At 55.1% G+C, this 16,928-nt stretch overlaps 1 protein-coding gene across 4 annotated transcripts; it reads left to right on the top strand.

Annotated features, from left to right (window-relative positions):
* The first annotated feature begins 1,732 nt into the window (after positions 1-1,732).
* On the top strand, positions 1,733-16,604 carry ROBO4 (roundabout guidance receptor 4). 4 transcript variants are annotated; one of them, XM_080649905.1, is made up of 18 exons: positions 1,733-1,856; positions 2,239-2,568; positions 2,987-3,144; positions 3,329-3,449; positions 3,769-3,878; positions 3,969-4,197; positions 4,998-5,110; positions 5,507-5,675; positions 5,833-6,018; positions 6,367-6,409; positions 8,834-8,970; positions 9,087-9,350; positions 13,357-13,464; positions 13,659-13,794; positions 13,911-14,156; positions 14,275-14,633; positions 15,600-15,806; positions 15,912-16,604. In XM_080649905.1, the coding sequence occupies exons 1-17, from the start codon at positions 1,787-1,789 to the stop codon at positions 15,755-15,757; spliced, it is 2,937 nt and encodes a 978-aa protein (XP_080506031.1). In that variant the 5' UTR covers positions 1,733-1,786; the 3' UTR covers positions 15,758-15,806; positions 15,912-16,604. The 4 variants fall into 4 exon arrangements, with proteins under 4 accessions (XP_080506031.1, XP_080506030.1, XP_080506029.1 ...); XM_080649904.1 differs by having other exon boundaries at positions 13,644-13,794; XM_080649903.1 differs by having other exon boundaries at positions 5,761-6,018.
* Positions 16,605-16,928: the final 324 nt, after the last annotated feature.

The raw sequence follows: 16,928 nt of genomic DNA, 5'->3' as shown, positions 1-16,928 counted from the left end.
TCACTCCATTGCTTTCCTTCTGTCTATTCTTCACCCCTTGGAGGCGCTCAGGTTGTACAAACCACTGTGTTCTCTTGTTCTAATTGTCTCCATCAGTCTTGGTCTGCATTTGAAGGGGGAAGAGGAGTTGTGAAAGAGGCCTTCCCTCCTCTTTATTTTTCTATTGATTTCAGAGAGGGAGGGAGAAGGAAAGATAGAAACATCAATGATGAGAGAGAATCCATCAGCTGCCTCCTACACACCTCACACTGGGAATCGAGCCTGTGCCCCGACTGGGAATCAGACCGTGACCTCCCGGTTCATAGGTTGACGCTCCACCACTGAGCCATGCCAGCCACCAGCCGGGCCTTCACTCCTCTTGATAGGCTGTTGGGGCTGTGGCTGTGGCTGGTACTATGCCAGGATGGGAAGGAGAGGAAGCGAGGGAGTCAGCTGGGTTAGGGGCCTCACGGAGGAGCTGGCCAGGAACTATTGGAAACAAAGGCTGGACAGTCTTCCGTTGAGCCCCCAGAGCCCGGCCTTGGCTTTCCGGGAACAGCTCCAGGAAATGGCTGAGATTCCAGATTTGGAAGGAAGAAACCTGTAAACAGGAGGTGGGCTCTGAGAGGGGAATGCAGCCTCTCTCTAGGGAGGGGGTTGGGGAGCAGCAGGCTCAGAAGCTACAGGCCTGTCTGCAGCAGACACAGGTTTCAGGGCTGGAAAGACTCTTAAATATCAGACTCAAACCACCATCCCGGGGCCTGAAGTATCCCAGCCGAGGATGCTTGAATCGTTTCCGTGATGGGATGTGCATAAAAATAACAGTATTGGTTAAACTTACTGAGCACTTATAATGCATTAGGTTACTGGACTAAGTGATTTATGTTTCATCTCATCTCATTCTTACTTTATCCCCAAGGTGCGCACTACTGTTATTATCCCCACTTACAGATGAGTGACTTGCAGGGGTTAAGGAACGTGCCCACGGTCTCCCAGCTTAATTCATCTGTCTCTGAGCTGAATAGGAACACACGGTGGGCATCTCCAGCTTGTCCCAGAGCCTCTGAAGCCTTCCTGTCTTCTGTCCCACCCAGCCCCCTGCTCCATCAATCCTTGAGGAATGAACCGAGGAGTGACTGCTCCACTCGACTTAGCTTCCTCTGGATTTCCGGTCCACTTTAGCAAGGGTCACTTGAAAGCAAAGGAATAAGGATGGGGACTCAAGGATTAAATACAGGCTTAGGGTTAAAGGGTCAAAGCTGTGGTCAGAGTTATGGTTAGTGTGAGGATTGCCTTTAAGAAATCCTAGACTAGCCCTAGCTGATTGGGCTCAGTGGACAGAGAGAGCGTCAGCCTGTGGACTAAAGGGCCCCGGGTTTGATTCCGGTCAAGGCCATGAACCTCGGTTGCAGGCTCAGTCCCCAGTAGGGGGCTTGCAGGAGGCAGCTGATCAATGATTCTTTCTCATCATTGGTGTTTCTATCTCTCTCTTCCTCTATCTCCTCTCCGAAATTAATAAAAATATATTAAAAATAAAATAAAATAAAAAGAAATCCCAGACTAGATCCCAAGGTAAACCTCAGGGCTGGGGTTGGAGCCAGGGAGTTTCTCTCCTCTGGGCTCCTCCCAGTTCTTCAAGGCACCGAGGGCCAGGCAGGAAGCATCGGTTTCCTCAAAGCTGCTTCCCTCTGGGGCAGTCTCGGCCACAAACAACCACCAACGGCCTGCCCGCCCCTCCCCTCCCTGTGAGCTCAGAGCCGCAAGACAAAGTGCTTGGGACCAGGACAGAGACCTGAGAGCAGCAGCCATGGGCTCCGGAGGAGCGGGTCTCCCTGGGGTCTGGTGGCCCCTGCCTCTCCTGCTTCTGTTCGGCATGGGTGAGTGTGGCCGTCCCCTCTCCTAGCTCATGCTCCCTCGATCCAGGGCCTGGCCAGGGAAGAAGAGGACCCCTTGCTCCTCTGCAAGAGATGATGATGATGATGATGATGATGATGATGATGTTGATGATGATGATGATGTTGATGATGATGATGATGGTATGTGTGTGTGTGTGTGTGTGTGTGAGAGAGAGAGAGAGAGAGAGAGAGAGAGAGAGAGAGAGAGAGAGAGAGGCGGGGGGCGGGGGAGACGGACAGATTGAGAGTTCGAAAGGTCTCCTTCCTTTGAATTTATCTTCAGAGGAGAGAAGGCAATGAGGAATGCAGGGATCTGGGCACCTGATGGAAGTCAGACTGGGCTCCACCTCCCTTTCTCTTCCAGGAGGCACGGCTCAGGACTCCCCACCCCAGATCCTAGTCCACCCACAGGACCAGTTGCTCCAGGGCCCTGAGCCCGTCCAGATGAGCTGCCAAGCCTCAGGCCAGCCGCCTCCCACCATCCACTGGCTGCTCAATGGGCAGCCCCTGAGCATGGAGCCCCCAGACACACACCAGCTCCTACCTGATGGAACCCTACTGCTGCACTGGCCCTCCACCCAGGGACACGGCCGCAACAACCAGGCCCTGTCCACAGACCTGGGCATCTACACGTGTGAGGCCAGCAACCGGCTGGGCACAGCGGTGAGCCGCGGCGCGCGGCTGTCTGCGGCTGGTGAGGCCTGGGAGGGGACCTGGGGTGGGCACACCTGGGTGATACGCCTGTGCTGAGGGAGGTTTGAAGGGGTATCTGTGAGGATCAATGTGTGTGTGTGTGTGTGTGTTTTGGTGAGGGGGGGGGGGCGCTCAAGTTAGGCTGGTGTGGGCTAGTTTTGGCTGAGGTTAGGGTATAGGAGGTTCAACGTGGGATTGGCATCAGAGGGAGGTTTGAAGGGATATCAGATGGGGAACCGGGAGGATAGAGCTGAGTTGGGGGTGAACCTACATGGAACATTTAGGAGGTGGGTGTCTGACGAGTGGGCACAGTCGTGAAAAAATAGAATGGGGAAGGTGTGGCAGGAGACACTAAGGGGGGCCTTTGGGGAGGGGAGGACCGGGCACTGCTCCCCCCAGAGCCTCCTTCCTCCCCACAGTCCTTCAGGAGGATTTCCGGGTCCAGCCCCAGGACACAGTGGCCACGGTGGGCGAGCAGGTGATCCTGGAGTGCTGGCCGCCCTGGGGCCACCCAGAGCCCACGGTCTTGTGGTGGAAGGATGAGAAACCCCTGGCCCTGCAGCCGGGGCGGCACAGGGTGAGTTTAGTTCCCTTCCCCATACCTCCTCCTGTCCCGGCCCTGCAGGGCACGCCTGGGACTGCCCCGCCTTCTGAGAGCCCCCGCAGAATTTGAGGAGAGGAAGGCAGCAAGGCCTTCAGCTTCCCTCCCCTGTCAGAGCCCCTCCCCTCACGGGAAACTGCGCATGTGCCTGTCCTGACAGGTGTCCAGTGGCTCCTTGCGGATGCTAAGAGCAGAGAAGAGTGACTCGGGGACTTACATGTGTGTGGCCACCAACAACGCAGGACAGCGGAAGAGCCGGGCAGCCAGGGTGTCTGTCCAGGGTAAGGGAGGGAGCTAACATCAGGGCCAATGTGGACTTGGGGTAGGGGGAGGTAGGGGGGTGCGGGGCAGGCGGTCTGGTTAGGCTGGTGTGGTCTGGTTTGGGCTGAGGTTAGGGTATGTGAGGTTCAACCTGGGATTGGCATCAGATGGTGGACCCCGTCTTAGGGGAGGTTTGCTTCCCCATCCTACAGTGGAAACAGGAGCGCTCTAGTTCTGAGGAAGCTGGGAGTTTTGGGTTCTCGGCAGCTAAGGAATCCTGGACCCCTCAGTTCCTTTACTCGGGCCTGTAGCCCCCATCCCAGCCCTGTTCTCCCCCAGAGCCCCTGGAGCTTCTGGCCGTGCGCATTCAGCTGGAAAACGTGACCCTGCTGAACCCGGGTCCCTCCAAGGGCACCAAGCCTGGGCCTACCGTGTGGCTCAGCTGGAAGGTGAGGCCTGGCGCCCAGGGCTGGAGCCAGTCCCGGGTCCAGACAGCACTGCGGCCCTGACCCCCCACCTTTCTTCGGACTCTCTCCCAGGTCAGCGGCCCTGCTGCCCCTGCCCAGTCCTACACGGCGCTATTCAGGACCCAGCCGGTGCCAGGAGGCCAGGGAGCTCCGTGGGCAGAGGCCCTGCTGGCTGGCTCGCAGAGCGCAAAGCTCGGGGGGCTCCGCTGGGGCCAAGACTACGAGTTCAAAGTGAGACCGTCCTCCGGCCGGGCTCGGGGCCCTGACAGCAACGTGCTGCTCCTGAGGCTGCCTGAACAAGGTCAGGGGCCGCTGCCCACAAACAACAATAGACCTCTTGTCCCACTCCAGTCTGGGGGGCCCTGGAGGACTGTCCCACTCCAGTCTGGGTGGCCCTGGAGGACTGTCCCATTCCAGTCTGGGGGGCCCTGGAGGACTGTCCCACTCCAGTCTGGGGGGCCCTGGAGGACTGTCCCACTCCAGTCTGGGGACCCCTGGAGGACTGTCCCACTCCAGTCTGGGGGGCCCTGGAGGACTGTCCCACTCCAGTCTGGGGGGCCCTGGAGGACTGTCCCACTCCAGTCTGGGGGGCCCTGGAGGACTGTCCCACTCCAGTCTGGGGGGCCCTGGAGGACTGTCCCACTCCAGTCTGGGGGGCCCTGGAGGACTGTCCCACTCCAGTCTGGGGGGCCCTGGAGGACTGTCCCACTCCAGTCTGGGGGGCCCTGGAGGACTGTCCTACTCCAGTCTGGGGGGCCCTGGAGGACTGTCCTACTCCAGTCTGGGGACCCCTGGAGGACTGTCCCACTCCAGTCTGGGGGGCCCTGGAGGACTGTCCCACTCCAGTCTGGGGGGCCCTGGAGGACTGTCCCACTCCAGTCTGGGGGGCCCTGGAGGACTGTCCCACTCCAGTCTGGGGGGCCCTGGAGGACTGTTGCACCCCAGTCTGGGGGGATGGTGGGTCCTGCTCCTGGATCCCTCTGCCCTGGTCAGGCAAGCAGAGCACTATTCTCATCAGTGTGGCCTCTGCCCCTGTGTCCCCATCCCAGCCCTTCTCCCTAGAGCTCCCTCATTCCTTATCTCCTCTCTTCCTCCCCCCAGTGCCCAGCGCCCCTCCCCAGGAGGTAACCCTAAAATTGGGCAATGGCAGCATCCTTGTGAACTGGGTCCCACCACCTGCTAAAAACCACAATGGCATCATCCGTGGCTACCAGGTACCCCCACAAGCTACACACCCCTTCCTAGTGGTGCCGAGGCCTCCCTCTCCGCTGGCATCCTGCATGTCCTTGCTCTGGGCACTGAGAAACGAACCCGTGCAGAGAAGCGAGGAGCACCCACTATTGATAAGCGAGCATCTGCCAGACCCTGCCAAGCAGTTAGCTCCCTGGTCTCATTGCATCCCTCGGTCCACCTGGTTCTTATCCCCAATTTACAGACACGGAAAGTGAGGCTGAATGTAGGGCGGGATTAGAAGTGTGGGTGGTTGTGAGGGGAGTGTTCCCTGGTCAACCCCAGGGCAGGGTGACCACAGGCTCAGAGTCTGACTGCAGATGAAGGGCCCAGCAGCTGGGATGGTGCCTGGGGGCACTGCTCACCCTGCATGTCCTTAGGTGTGGAGCCTGAGCAACACCTCATGGCCCCCAACCAACTGGACAGTGGCCGGTGAGCAGACCCAGCTGGAGATTGCCACCCAAACGCCAGGTTCCTACTGTGTGCAGGTGGCTGCCGTCACCGGCGCTGGGGCTGGGGAGCCCAGCAGCCCCGCCTGCCTCATTTTAGGTGAGGAAAGTCTCCACTGGTCCCACCCACATCCCTCAGTCCCAATGCCCACCTTCCTCTCATTGTTCCCACTTCCCACTTCCAGCTCTTCCCCCTTCTCTGTCCGATCCTCATGGCTCCCCCTGCCCCCTACCCCTGAGCTCCAAATCCTCTACAGAGCAGACCATGGATCGAGCCACCCGAGAACCCAAAGACCCCGGTCCATGGATCCTGGAGGAGCTGAGAGCAACGTTGAAGCGTCCAGAGGTCATTGCCACCGGGGGTGTCGTGCTCTGGCTGCTGCTGCTGGGCACCACTGTGTGTATCCACCGTCGGCGCCGCGCTGGGGTGCACCTGGGCCCAGGTGAGAGAGGGAAGCAGACTCCAGGGGGTCAGGACTCACTGGGTCCAGTAAGAACACTATAGGGGGGCCCCAGCTGGCTTGGCTCGGTGGCTAGAATGTCGGCCTGCGGACTGAATGGTTCCAGGTTCAATTCTGGTCAAGGGCACATGCTTGATCCCCAGTAGGGGGCATGCTGGAGGCAGCTGATCAATGATTCTCTCTCATCATCTATGTTTCTGACTCTCCCTCTCCTTTCCTCCCTGAAATCAGTAAAAATATATATATATTTTAAAAAGAACACTATGGGGGTTAGATCTCTAGCCTGATGCTGGGGACTCTAGATTGAGCCTTCTTCCTGCCCTCTCCCAGGTCTGTATAGGTATACCAGTGAGGACGCCATCCTAAAACACAGGTGAGACATGAGAGGGGCGTGGCCTGAGGTGAGGGAGGGGGAGGGGAACCAAGGGGGCTAGTGGAGCTGGAACAGAGAATTGGATGGAGTCTCCCTTACTCCAGGCAGTTTGGAATCCTGGTTTCTGTATCTCTCCTCAACTCCAAGGGAGAATTGTTTTCTCTTTCAATAATGTTACTATCAGACCACTTGACAGCGAGTAAACAGAATCATAGACTTAAGCGGCTTTGCCCAAGGCAACACAGCTGGCCTTCTGAACTAATCCAGTGCTCTTGTCACCAACCTCTCACTATGATACTGACTGCACTTTCCTGCTGAGTCCTCCTCCTGGCTGGAGAATAATCAGCATGGGAGGCGCAGCCTAATTCCTCATTTTCCCTATGCACTCAGTGTTCACCTAGCCAGTACCTCTGCTTTCCGCACATCACTCAACCTATGGAGCCATCTTCCCTTCACGGCAATCCACACACCGTTCCAGTAGAGGGCGCTCTGCCCCTACACCACAGGGCGGTTGCAGGTACCTCTGCTTCAAGTGTGTCCGGCTGCCAGCGCCAGGTCCGCCGTTATGAGACAAGAACCTAAGAAAGCAAGCATACTTTTTAATCCCGTTGGCCGGGTTTTACACTAAAATAACCATTTCATCTGCCCACGTTCTCCTGCTCTTTATCGCATTAGATTTCCTCCGGGAGGTTTCACATCCCAGGTCTGCATCTTCCAACAGAACTTTATGGAGCACCTACTAGGTGCCAGATACATCCAGCCAGACCATTTTTCTGTCAGTGTCTCAGCTCAGAGCAAGGCTCCTGTGTTTTCTGTGCTCACTGGCCATTCTCTTTAGTTACCACCTGGGCTTTGTCTGCTCTGCCCTGAACTTTCTCTGTCCCCCTGGGACTTCGCCCCCGTCCTTGAGGCAGATTCGTTCATTTCTTTAGAACAGTCTCCATCTGCCAGGAACTCAGTCTAAATCAGTGGTTCCCAACCTTTTTTTGGCCAGGCCCCACCTAAGCATCTCTAAAATCCTGATGCCCGCCCCCCCACCCGTGACATATACTTCTTATTATTATTAAAAAAGTGAACTCCTATTCACGTGGAGGAAGCCTTAAAGGCCATTAACTTGGTCTAAACAAGCTTTCAAAGAACATGGCATCCACGAAAGAGAAAAATAAAAGAACGAAAGGACAGATGAAGTACCGAGGAAGAAATTACTAAGAAATTGTTAAAAATAATAATATGAAGTGATATGGAAAAAATAGCAAATAAAGTTTCAAAACATATACCAGTAATAGAGAACTGGAATGCATAAATATGTCGCAATGTATATTTATAGACTGTATATGAGGCCCCTAGAACCATCAGAAATGCAAAAAATTCACTGTTAATAACTCTTTCTCAAATCGCCCCCCTTAAAAATCAAATTGCGCCCCGTGGGGTGTGTGCCCCGTGTTGGGAACCACTGGTCTAGATAGAGACATCCAAGTGAATGCAATGCAGAGTTGGAAGTGCAGACCCGTGTACAAGACACATGGAGGAGGTTGGGGTGGGGAAATTTGGGAGGAAGATTTCACATTTACCCTGACAGTGCGAAGGAGGAGGCCAAAGAGGGCAGCCAGAAATAGCCACCATGTTCACAGGGAAGGGAAAGCCATTTGGTCTGCCTGGGGCATAGCGTGGGAGATGGGTCTGGTTAGGGAGTTGGAAACCAGACTGAGGGCCCTGTTCGCCATGCCAGGCAGCTGGGCTCTCTCTTGGTAAATGGGAGCCACTGAAGGTTTCAGGCAGAGAAGTGCTTTGGTCTGGTCCCTGCTGTTGAGAGATGACTCAGGCAGCCTGCATGGCCCCCTGTTCAAAGGGAACCAGGCTAGAGGTAGCGAGGCCACATTCACGTAGCAAGCTCTGCTCTGCCAGCGCATGACCTCATGTTTCCTGGTCCCAGCGCACAGCATCAGCCTTATATGGAAGGCCCGTTGTTACTTTTACAGATGAAGAACTGGGGCTTGGAGAGGCCGACAGACTTGCTCCCAGGGATGCACAGCTGGGCTGCGACCAACGGGGATTTATTTATTTATTTGTTAATTTATTTATTTATTTATTATTTTGTTTTGTTTTGCCAACAGGGATTTTCAAACTGGGTTTGTCTGGCTCCAGATAGATATTCTTTTTATCTTAGCACACAGCTGTTTCTTTTTAATATCTCTTATCTCTGGGTAACCTGGACTTCCTCTGATAACCAGGATAAGAAAGGGCACTGAGTTGGAGACATCAGTGCAGAGATTTTAAGGAGTCGGAAGGGCTTAAAAGTAGGTAGAATAAAGCCTATAGCACCATCTCCTCACGTCCTTCAGCTACCCCGTGGTTCTCACTTTACGCTGTTTCTCCTGCCCCTGTTCCTACCTTCCCCACCCCTGCCGCCCCCCAATGCTGCAGGATGGACCACAGTGACTCCCCCTGGCTGGCAGACACTTGGCGATCCACCTCTGGCTCTCGGGACCTGAGCAGCAGCAGCAGTCTTAGCAGCCGCCTGGGAGTGGACCCCCGGGACCCACTAGACCGCCGTCGCTCCTGTGAGCATGCCCAGAGGCAGCCAGGGCCTGGCAGTGGAACAGAGATCCCAGGGCTGGAGGAGGGAGATGTGGGCAGGATGATTCACCATCGTTCCTCCTATTGTGTTTCATTGCAGTGATCTCCTGGGATCCCCGCAGTCCTGGGGTGCCCCTGCTTCCCGACACCCGCACTTTTTATGGCTCCCTCATCGCTGAGCTGCCTTCCAGCCCCCCAGCCCGGCCAAGCCCCCAGGCCCCAGCTCTCAGGCATCTCCGACCCCAGCTGGCCAGGCTCTCCAGCCCCTGGCCCAGTTCCGACAGCCTCTGCAGCCGCAGGGGCCTCTCTTCCCCTCGCTTCTCTGTGGCCCCCGCAGAGGCCTGGAAGGCCAAAAAGAAACAAGGTAAGGACTGGATCGCAGTCCCAGCCCGGAGCAGGCGGGAGGAGGGCCCAGGCGTGGGAATGTGGTGGGAATGTGGCGTGGGCCCTGGCAGACGGGGATGGGTAGCACCCTACCCACAGCTTTGACTCGGCTGTCCTCCTGGATGCCCATCACTGACGCACTCAGCGAGGGCTGTGCTGGCCTCAGCTTTTCTCTTCGCGGGCTCTGTTTTCAGTCTGGCTGCACCAGGAGCGGCTCTCCTGCAATCAGCTCAACTCCACACGTTGATAAGCGCCAGGGCCCAAGAGACACCAGACACGGTCCTTGCCCCCTAAGGGCTCAAAGTCTAATGAAAGTGCCTGACCAGCACACCAGTCACTCCAGAACCTGGCGGAATGTGCCCAGAATGCGCCCAGTGCTGGCACGAAGCCTCCGGCTCCCATGAACAAGTCCCCTTGTGCCCCACACAAGTCTGCCCAGGCCCGACTCTCAGCTTGCTCCCCAGAGGAGCAGGTCCTTTCTGCCACATCTCTCCTGACTTCCAGCAACCTGCTTTGACTTTCCGGAGAGAAATCATTATAGTCTCTGTTTCTTTCTTTTTTTTTTCTTTTTTTAAAATATATTTTTATTGATTTCAGAGAGGAAGGGAGAAGGAGAGAGAGATAGAAACATCAATGAGAGAGAATCATTGATCAGCTGCTTCCTGCACGCCCCCTACTGGGGACCAAGCCCTCAACCCGGGCATGTGCCCTAACCAGGAATCAAACTGTGACCTATTGGTTCATAGGTAGATGTTCAACCACGGATCCACGCCAGCCAGGCTAGTCTCTGTTTCTTTAGCAACCACTATGTTAGGTGCTTTACTTATATTTATTTTATTTAAGTCTCACAACATATTGACTTGGTATTATTTTCTCTAATTTTACAGATAGGGAAAGAGGAGCAGACTTGGGTAACTCGTTCAAAATCCCACATCAATAAGGGGCAGAACTCAGAGCTGAAGTCAGAGTGGTCTGCTCCCAGGGCCACTTTGACTGTCTCTGGGAGCGTCCTTGGGAAATCCTATCCTCTCACTGACTCTTTTCTCCCATCTCCGAACATTGGCCTGCACCCTATCTGCTGCCTTCATGAGCCTTCTGTACTGATTAGTAAGACTTACAAAGGCTCAACAGCCATTGTTTAAAAATATATTTTTTAATTGATTTCAGAGAGGAAGGGAGAGGGAGAGATAGAAACATCAATGATGAGAGAGAATCATTGATTGCCTGCCTCCTACATGCTCTCTACTGGGAATCAACGAATCAAACCCTGACCTCCTGGTTCATAAATAGAGGCTCGCCCTAGCCGGTTTGGCTCAGTGTATAGCGCGTCGGCCTGCAGACTGAAGGGTCCCAGGTTCAATTCCGGTCAAGGGCATGTGCCTTGGTTGCGGGCACATCCCCAGTGGGGGGTGTGCAGGAGGCAGCTGATGGATGTTTCTCTCTCATCGATGTTTCTAACTCTATCCCTCTCCCTTCCTCTCTGTAAAAAATCAATAAAATATATTTTTTAAAAAATAATAACATAAATAGAGGCTCAACCACTGAGCATACCGGCTGGGCTCAACAGCCAATTTTTTTAAAGTTTATAATCGAATTTTTATTAAGACAAATGTGGATTCAGAGTAATTAGGAGCTTGTCCAATATCCAAAATTTTATGACTCTAAATATTAATGAAGCTAGCATTTTTTTCCAGCTTTGCCTCAAAGCGATTGCATCAGAAAATCTCCGTGGTAATAAAATACCAACTAAAAAGAGGTTGCATGAATCTCATTTAAAAACCAGCTTTCTGCCCAGCCAGCGTGGTTCAGTGGTTGAGCGTCGATCTATGAATCAGGAGGTCACGGTTCAATTCCCAGTCAGGGCACGTGCCGAGGTTACAAGTTTGGTCCCCAGGGTGGGCCAAGTCCCCACCAGTCCTCAGCAGATCATGCTCTGACCTTGTCCAGAGCCATGGCATCGGCTCCGCTGCTGTTACCTAGTCCACGACTGATGCGTCTTCACTTCCTAAAACCGGCAGGCTCTCTCAGTGCCCCTACTCCCCGTAACCTCCTCCTACTACTTGACCTTCTATTTTTCCTACGACTTGACCTTCGTTGGGGTTTTTCTCCATGATAGATATTATCACACTCTCCCGGGTCTCATCCATTATACCAGGTTCTTAGTTCCCCGTACTTTGCCAGATACGTACACCGAATATTCTCATTAATTCAAACCAATATTTATTGCAATTCAGGGCTGGCCAGTGAGATTTGGCCTGACCTTGATAACATTTTTATTGCCTAGTTTATTATTCAAATAACATCGAAACTAAACCCCAAGTATTTCTGAGCAAGGGGGGGAGGAGGCTTATTGTTACCAGGGTCCTTTAAAGGAAATGAAAAGGGCTGAGACAAATATGGCCTTTTCCAGAATTGGCCTTTCCCTGCCCTTTCCATGCAACCAACCAACCAGCTAACATGTGTCCCCACTTCTGAGCTTAGTTACAAAGCCAGGTACTAGGTCATACAACGAAAGGAAACGCACGAAAACCAAAATCAGCCAAAGTACAAAAGCAAACTTCAATAGAGGAAGCCCAGCCATTGTGTGGGTTTATCCCAGTGGCTCAGAAGATCTGGCCACTGTCCATGGATTCCCAGGGCCCAGATGGGGTCTTAGTCTCGTCCCTGCTCTGAACTGGCCATGTTGGCCCCCAAGGCTTTAGGATCAGACCGACTAGACAGCTCTGCCTTCAGGGTTCTGCCTGGCCTTTGGTCTGGGCTTCTGATCATGGGACACTAATCTGAAGGCTGTTTCTTTCCTCCTTTGCTCTGGTTCCTGATCTGGGGAAAATCTATTATTTTCTATTACCCAGTTCCTCTCTGGTTTAAACTCAGGTCACCTGGGTTTGGGCCTGACCAGGAAGCATTGTACGTGGCTGGGTCAGTTCTTTCAGTGACCTCGGCTTCCCTATTGTCAGAGTTCACTCAGCCTTGTCTCTAAGTGTGGTTCACCCTAAGTGGGAATCACATCTGCACGTGTTGACACCTACATCTCTAATAGCATCCTTCATTCACTCAGTTAGCCAACACATATTGACTATCTATGGGCAGGGCATTGCCTGTCTGAGTGAGACCAACACATCTTCCTACTCTAAAGTGCCTCTTCCTTCACACCTGGCCTGGTCTAGGGTTACTTGTTTTTGTCTTACCCATTCATGACAGTCTAACCCAGGGGTGGGCAAACTTTTTGACTCGAGGGCCACAATGGGTTCTTAAACTGGACCAGAGGGCCGGAACAAAAGCATGGATGGAGTGTTTATGTGAACTAATATAAATTCAAAGTAAAGGAGCAGAGGGGAGAGCAAGAGAACCGGATAGAACAGCCGGATCCAGCCTGTGGGCCGTAGTTTGCCCACGGCTGCCCGTGTCCCAGGTGAGAGACACTCAGGTTGCTCAGGGCAGGGCTGGCCAGAACCACGTGAGAGTTTCATAACGTGAAGAATGGAAATGAGTAGATTCTCTCCCAGAGAAGAAGGAGCACACGCCTTCACAGAGCCAAAACTACTGAGAAGAGTAACCGTGGGAGGCTACAGAGATCAGGACAGTGGCACTGTATCCAGTAAAGGGGGGAAAGCTCTTAGGTGCCAGGAACTTTCCGGTCTATTTTTATTTAATTGGAAAAACCATCATTTGCCGTGGGTGTTTACAAAGGAAACAGGCTCAGAAAGGTTCGTGGATTTACCTGAGGGCACATAGCTATTGCATGGCTCAGCGGGGTACGAGGGCCCATTTTTTTACTCCAAGCCTAGTGCTCCTTCCACCCTCTCACAGCTGCCTGGCTGAAGGTGGGAAGGGCAGGAGAAGATGGAGGGCGTTTCTTCCCTCTTTTCCACTTGTTCAGGGGCCTTAAAGCATAACTGAATGACAAGGCCGAAGCTGGAGCATAAGGTTGGGGTCTGACAGGCCCACCCTGGCTTGTCCCTCAACTACCAACACTTCCTTTGCAGAGCTGCACCAGGCCAACAGCTCCCCGCTGCTCCGGGCCAGCCACCCTATGGAGCTCTGGACCTGGGAGGCAGGAAATAAAGGCTCCAAGAACCTTTCCCAAAGCCCAGGTGAGAGGAAGTGAGGCGGTGAGGTGGGGTGCAGGGGCCCACCAGCCCCTACAGCTGGCTTCAGCTGTCCTTGAGGAAGGTGATGGGTGGGGTGCAGGGCCAGGAAGCTGAGGGGAGGGCTGGGCAGGGGGCAGGCTGGGGTGTGGGGCTGATGGGGGTTCCGCTATTCTCATGCCCAGGCTATTGTTCCCCAGGACCTGTGCCCCGAGCTCTGGTTGCCTGGCGGGCCCTGGGACCGCAGATCCTCAGCTCCTCCAACGAGCTGACTTGCCCTTTCCCGCCAGCACCCCTCTCTTCTCATGAACCCCCCGCTCAGAATCAACAGACCCAGTAAGAGGGCATGGGGTCAAAAAGCGGGGGGTGGAGGGTGGGATGGGGTGAGGGAGGCGTGGGCAGGGGTTGGAAGGACCCCACTAACCATCCTGCCATCTGTCTTACCCAATCAGGCACGTGGCAGAGCCCCGAGCTCCCTCCCCCCTCCCCCTGTCAGCAGCCCCCATCCCCACCTGCAGGCCTTCTAGTACTGCCAGCCACTCCAGCCACCAGGCCTCCTCCCTGTCCGGTCCCAGCCCAACCTCCAGTCGCCTGTCCAGCTCTTCGCTGTCATCCCTGGGGGAGGATCAGGACAGTGTGCTGACTCCTGAGGAGGTGGCCCTGTGCCTGGAGCTCAGTGAGGGTGAGGAGACCCCCAGGTGAGTAGACCCATATTACAGTATGCTTGACCCTGCTTCATTCCACTCTTCCCAAAAGAATGTTCCCGCCCTACCGCACCTCAACAATCCTACTGTCTCTCATGTTGCCTCTTCCTAGGAACAGCGTCTCTCCTATGCCAAGGGCTCCTTCACCCCCCACCACCTACGGGTACATCAGCGTTCCCACAGCTTCAGAGCTGGCAGACATGGGCAGAGCTACCGGAGGGGTAGGGTCCGAGGTGGGGAGTTTGCTGTGCCCACCTCGGCCCTGCCTCACCCCCACCCCCAGTGAGGGCTCCCTGGCCAATGGCTGGGGCTCAGCCTCCGAGGACAACGCCCCCAGTGCCAGAGCCAGCCTCGTCAGCTCCTCCGATGGGTCCTTCCTTGCCGATGCCCACTTCGCACGGGCCCTGGCAGTGGCTGTGGACAGCCTTGGCTTTGGTCTGGAGCCCAGGGAGGCAGACTGTGTCTTCACAGGTACATCAGCTCACCCTCACCCCTTGGAGTGGGCCAGCCCCTGTAAGACCCCCTTCTTCCCAACCAAGAGGCCAAGTTCCTAATCATGGTCTTTGTCATTGTCCTTAGAACAGCCAGTTTTCATTAAATGATTACTACCTCCCGGGCACTAGGATAAGCACTTTACATACATTCAATGACATCTCTAGGAGGAATGTTCTTTATTCTTTTCCAAATGAGGAAACTGTAAGTCAATGAGGTTTATTAACTTGCCCAAGGTCACCCATGAGAACAGGGACAGATTGTTCAAGTCTGAAGCCTGCAGGCAGCCAAGTGCGACCCACTCCCCTACCTGCATGGCGCCCCCCTCACCCAGACAGGGGTCTCCAGGAAGGGTGGCTCCAGCCCCCGTGATTCACCCTAGCCCAGTGTTCAGACTCCACCCCACTGTGGGACGTTCCGTCTCCTCTTACCCCTGCTGTGCTTCCACGCCCTCCTCCTTGCCTCCTCTGCGGTTGTGGGGAGGAGCAACTGGACTCCCCCTTCACACGTCTAGTGGAGTGGGACCATCATCTCCATGTCAACAGAAGCAGTCAGGGGTCCCCTTAGCTGTTCCCTGCCTCATCTGCTCTATCAGATCCCCTATTCCCATCTTGTGAACCCTAACTCTGCCCTATGCCCCAAGAAAAACAACCAGGCTTGTGGTGCACGAGAGAGCAAGGATTATCCAGGGCAGAAGTTCCCCTAATGGAGGGAGAGGAGGATTCTGGGAGAGGATAGGCAAAGGCCAGTTCGAAATATTCTCTCTAAAGAAACTAATGGTCCCTGTCCCTGGGGCCAGAGCCACCGAGACTGATGGGCCAAGTTGGGGTTAGGTTATACTTAGGGTTGGGTGTATGCTTTAAGTTGGCCCCACGCTTTGTTCCCTAAACTGGTTCTCCCAGGGGTGAAGGCCAACCCTCCACAGATAGCTCTACCCCCACACAGATGCCTCATCACCTCCCTCCCCCCGGGATGACCGCTTCCTGACCCGCACCCTCTCCCTGCCCCTGTGGGAGTGGAGGTCAGACTGGCTAGAGGACCTGGAGAACGGCCACATCCAGCGACTGGGCAGAGGGCTGCCGCCCTGGCCCCCCGACTCATAGAACTCTCCCCAGAGAAACCATCTCAGCTGTGCCGCACCCAAGGCTGGCAGTAAGTGTCCGCCTGCCTGGCTTGTGTGGTTCTGGGGTGGAGCCATGAGGAAACCGGGGGTCTGCAATAGGGGGATAACCCCACTCTCCTCCACTTCTCCTACAGACTCATCCTGAGGCATGTCCCCGAGACTCCCCCGCCTCCCTCCCCAAGAAGAGACTCAGAACTCCCTCTCCTATCAGCCACGGGCCCTGAGGAGGGCTGGGCCCTGGACTGCAGATCTTGGTCGGTGCATCTCTGCAGTTGGGTACACCTGGCCTCCAGGCGAGCTCGCCCTCCTTGATGGTGAAAAGGAATGAAACAACACACAATCAGAGCAAAGCAGACCCGGAGCCAACGGAGCAGAGAATGGGCTCCGCCTGGCGCCCTGCTTGTCCTCTGCTCTGTCCAACTCCACAACCAAACTGCGTGGCTTAAGGAGCAGCCCATCTCCTGACCTCCCACCCACGAGGATCAGGAGACATGGGGGAGCCAGGGGTCTTTCTGGGGGCCGGCGGCAGCTTGTGGGGGTGGGCCGTGGAGGAAGGGGCTCCTCAAGCCTCCCCTCAGCCTCACTGGACTGTGTTCCATACAGGGGCTCAACCCCTGCCCCCCAAACACACACACACACACCATGTAAAGGAGATACAGAGCAGAGCCCTGAGCCACGAGGCCCAGCCCAGCACCAAGGCAAAGTCCCAGACGGACCAGGGAGGGAGCTACAGGGTGGGAGGTGCGGAATGTGGGACAAAAACTGCTGTCCTCACACTGCTGTCAAGTGAGCCCAAGGAATTAATACTATGACATGGCAATGGTTTGAGTTCTGTGAGCTCTTTCTTTGGAGCATCGTTTCGGGGTGAAGCGGTGGGGAGGGAGGAGAGGGGGAGGGCATCTGGAGGTAGAGAAAGAATGGCCTGAACTAGAAAGGGAGCAGGCATTCGCTGACACTGGGCAATGTCACTCATCGCTGTCCAGTAACTAAGGGGAGAATTATGTTCATCCATCAAACTGAAAGCTGGACCCGGGCAAGGGAGGGCTGGGCATGGTCAGGCTGGTCTTGGCAACTGTTCCTCAGAAGACAACTCCTGCCTCCAGCCGCCCCAGCCCCTCCCCAGAGACCAGTCCCAGGTGGTTTCTTAAAAC

The sequence above is a fragment of the Plecotus auritus genome, assembly GCF_963455305.1.
Source record: "Plecotus auritus genome assembly, chromosome: 13".
Lineage (NCBI taxonomy): Eukaryota > Metazoa > Chordata > Mammalia > Chiroptera > Vespertilionidae > Plecotus > Plecotus auritus.
Note: the sequence above shows the minus strand (reverse complement) of the source record. Positions and strands in the feature narration are given on the sequence as shown.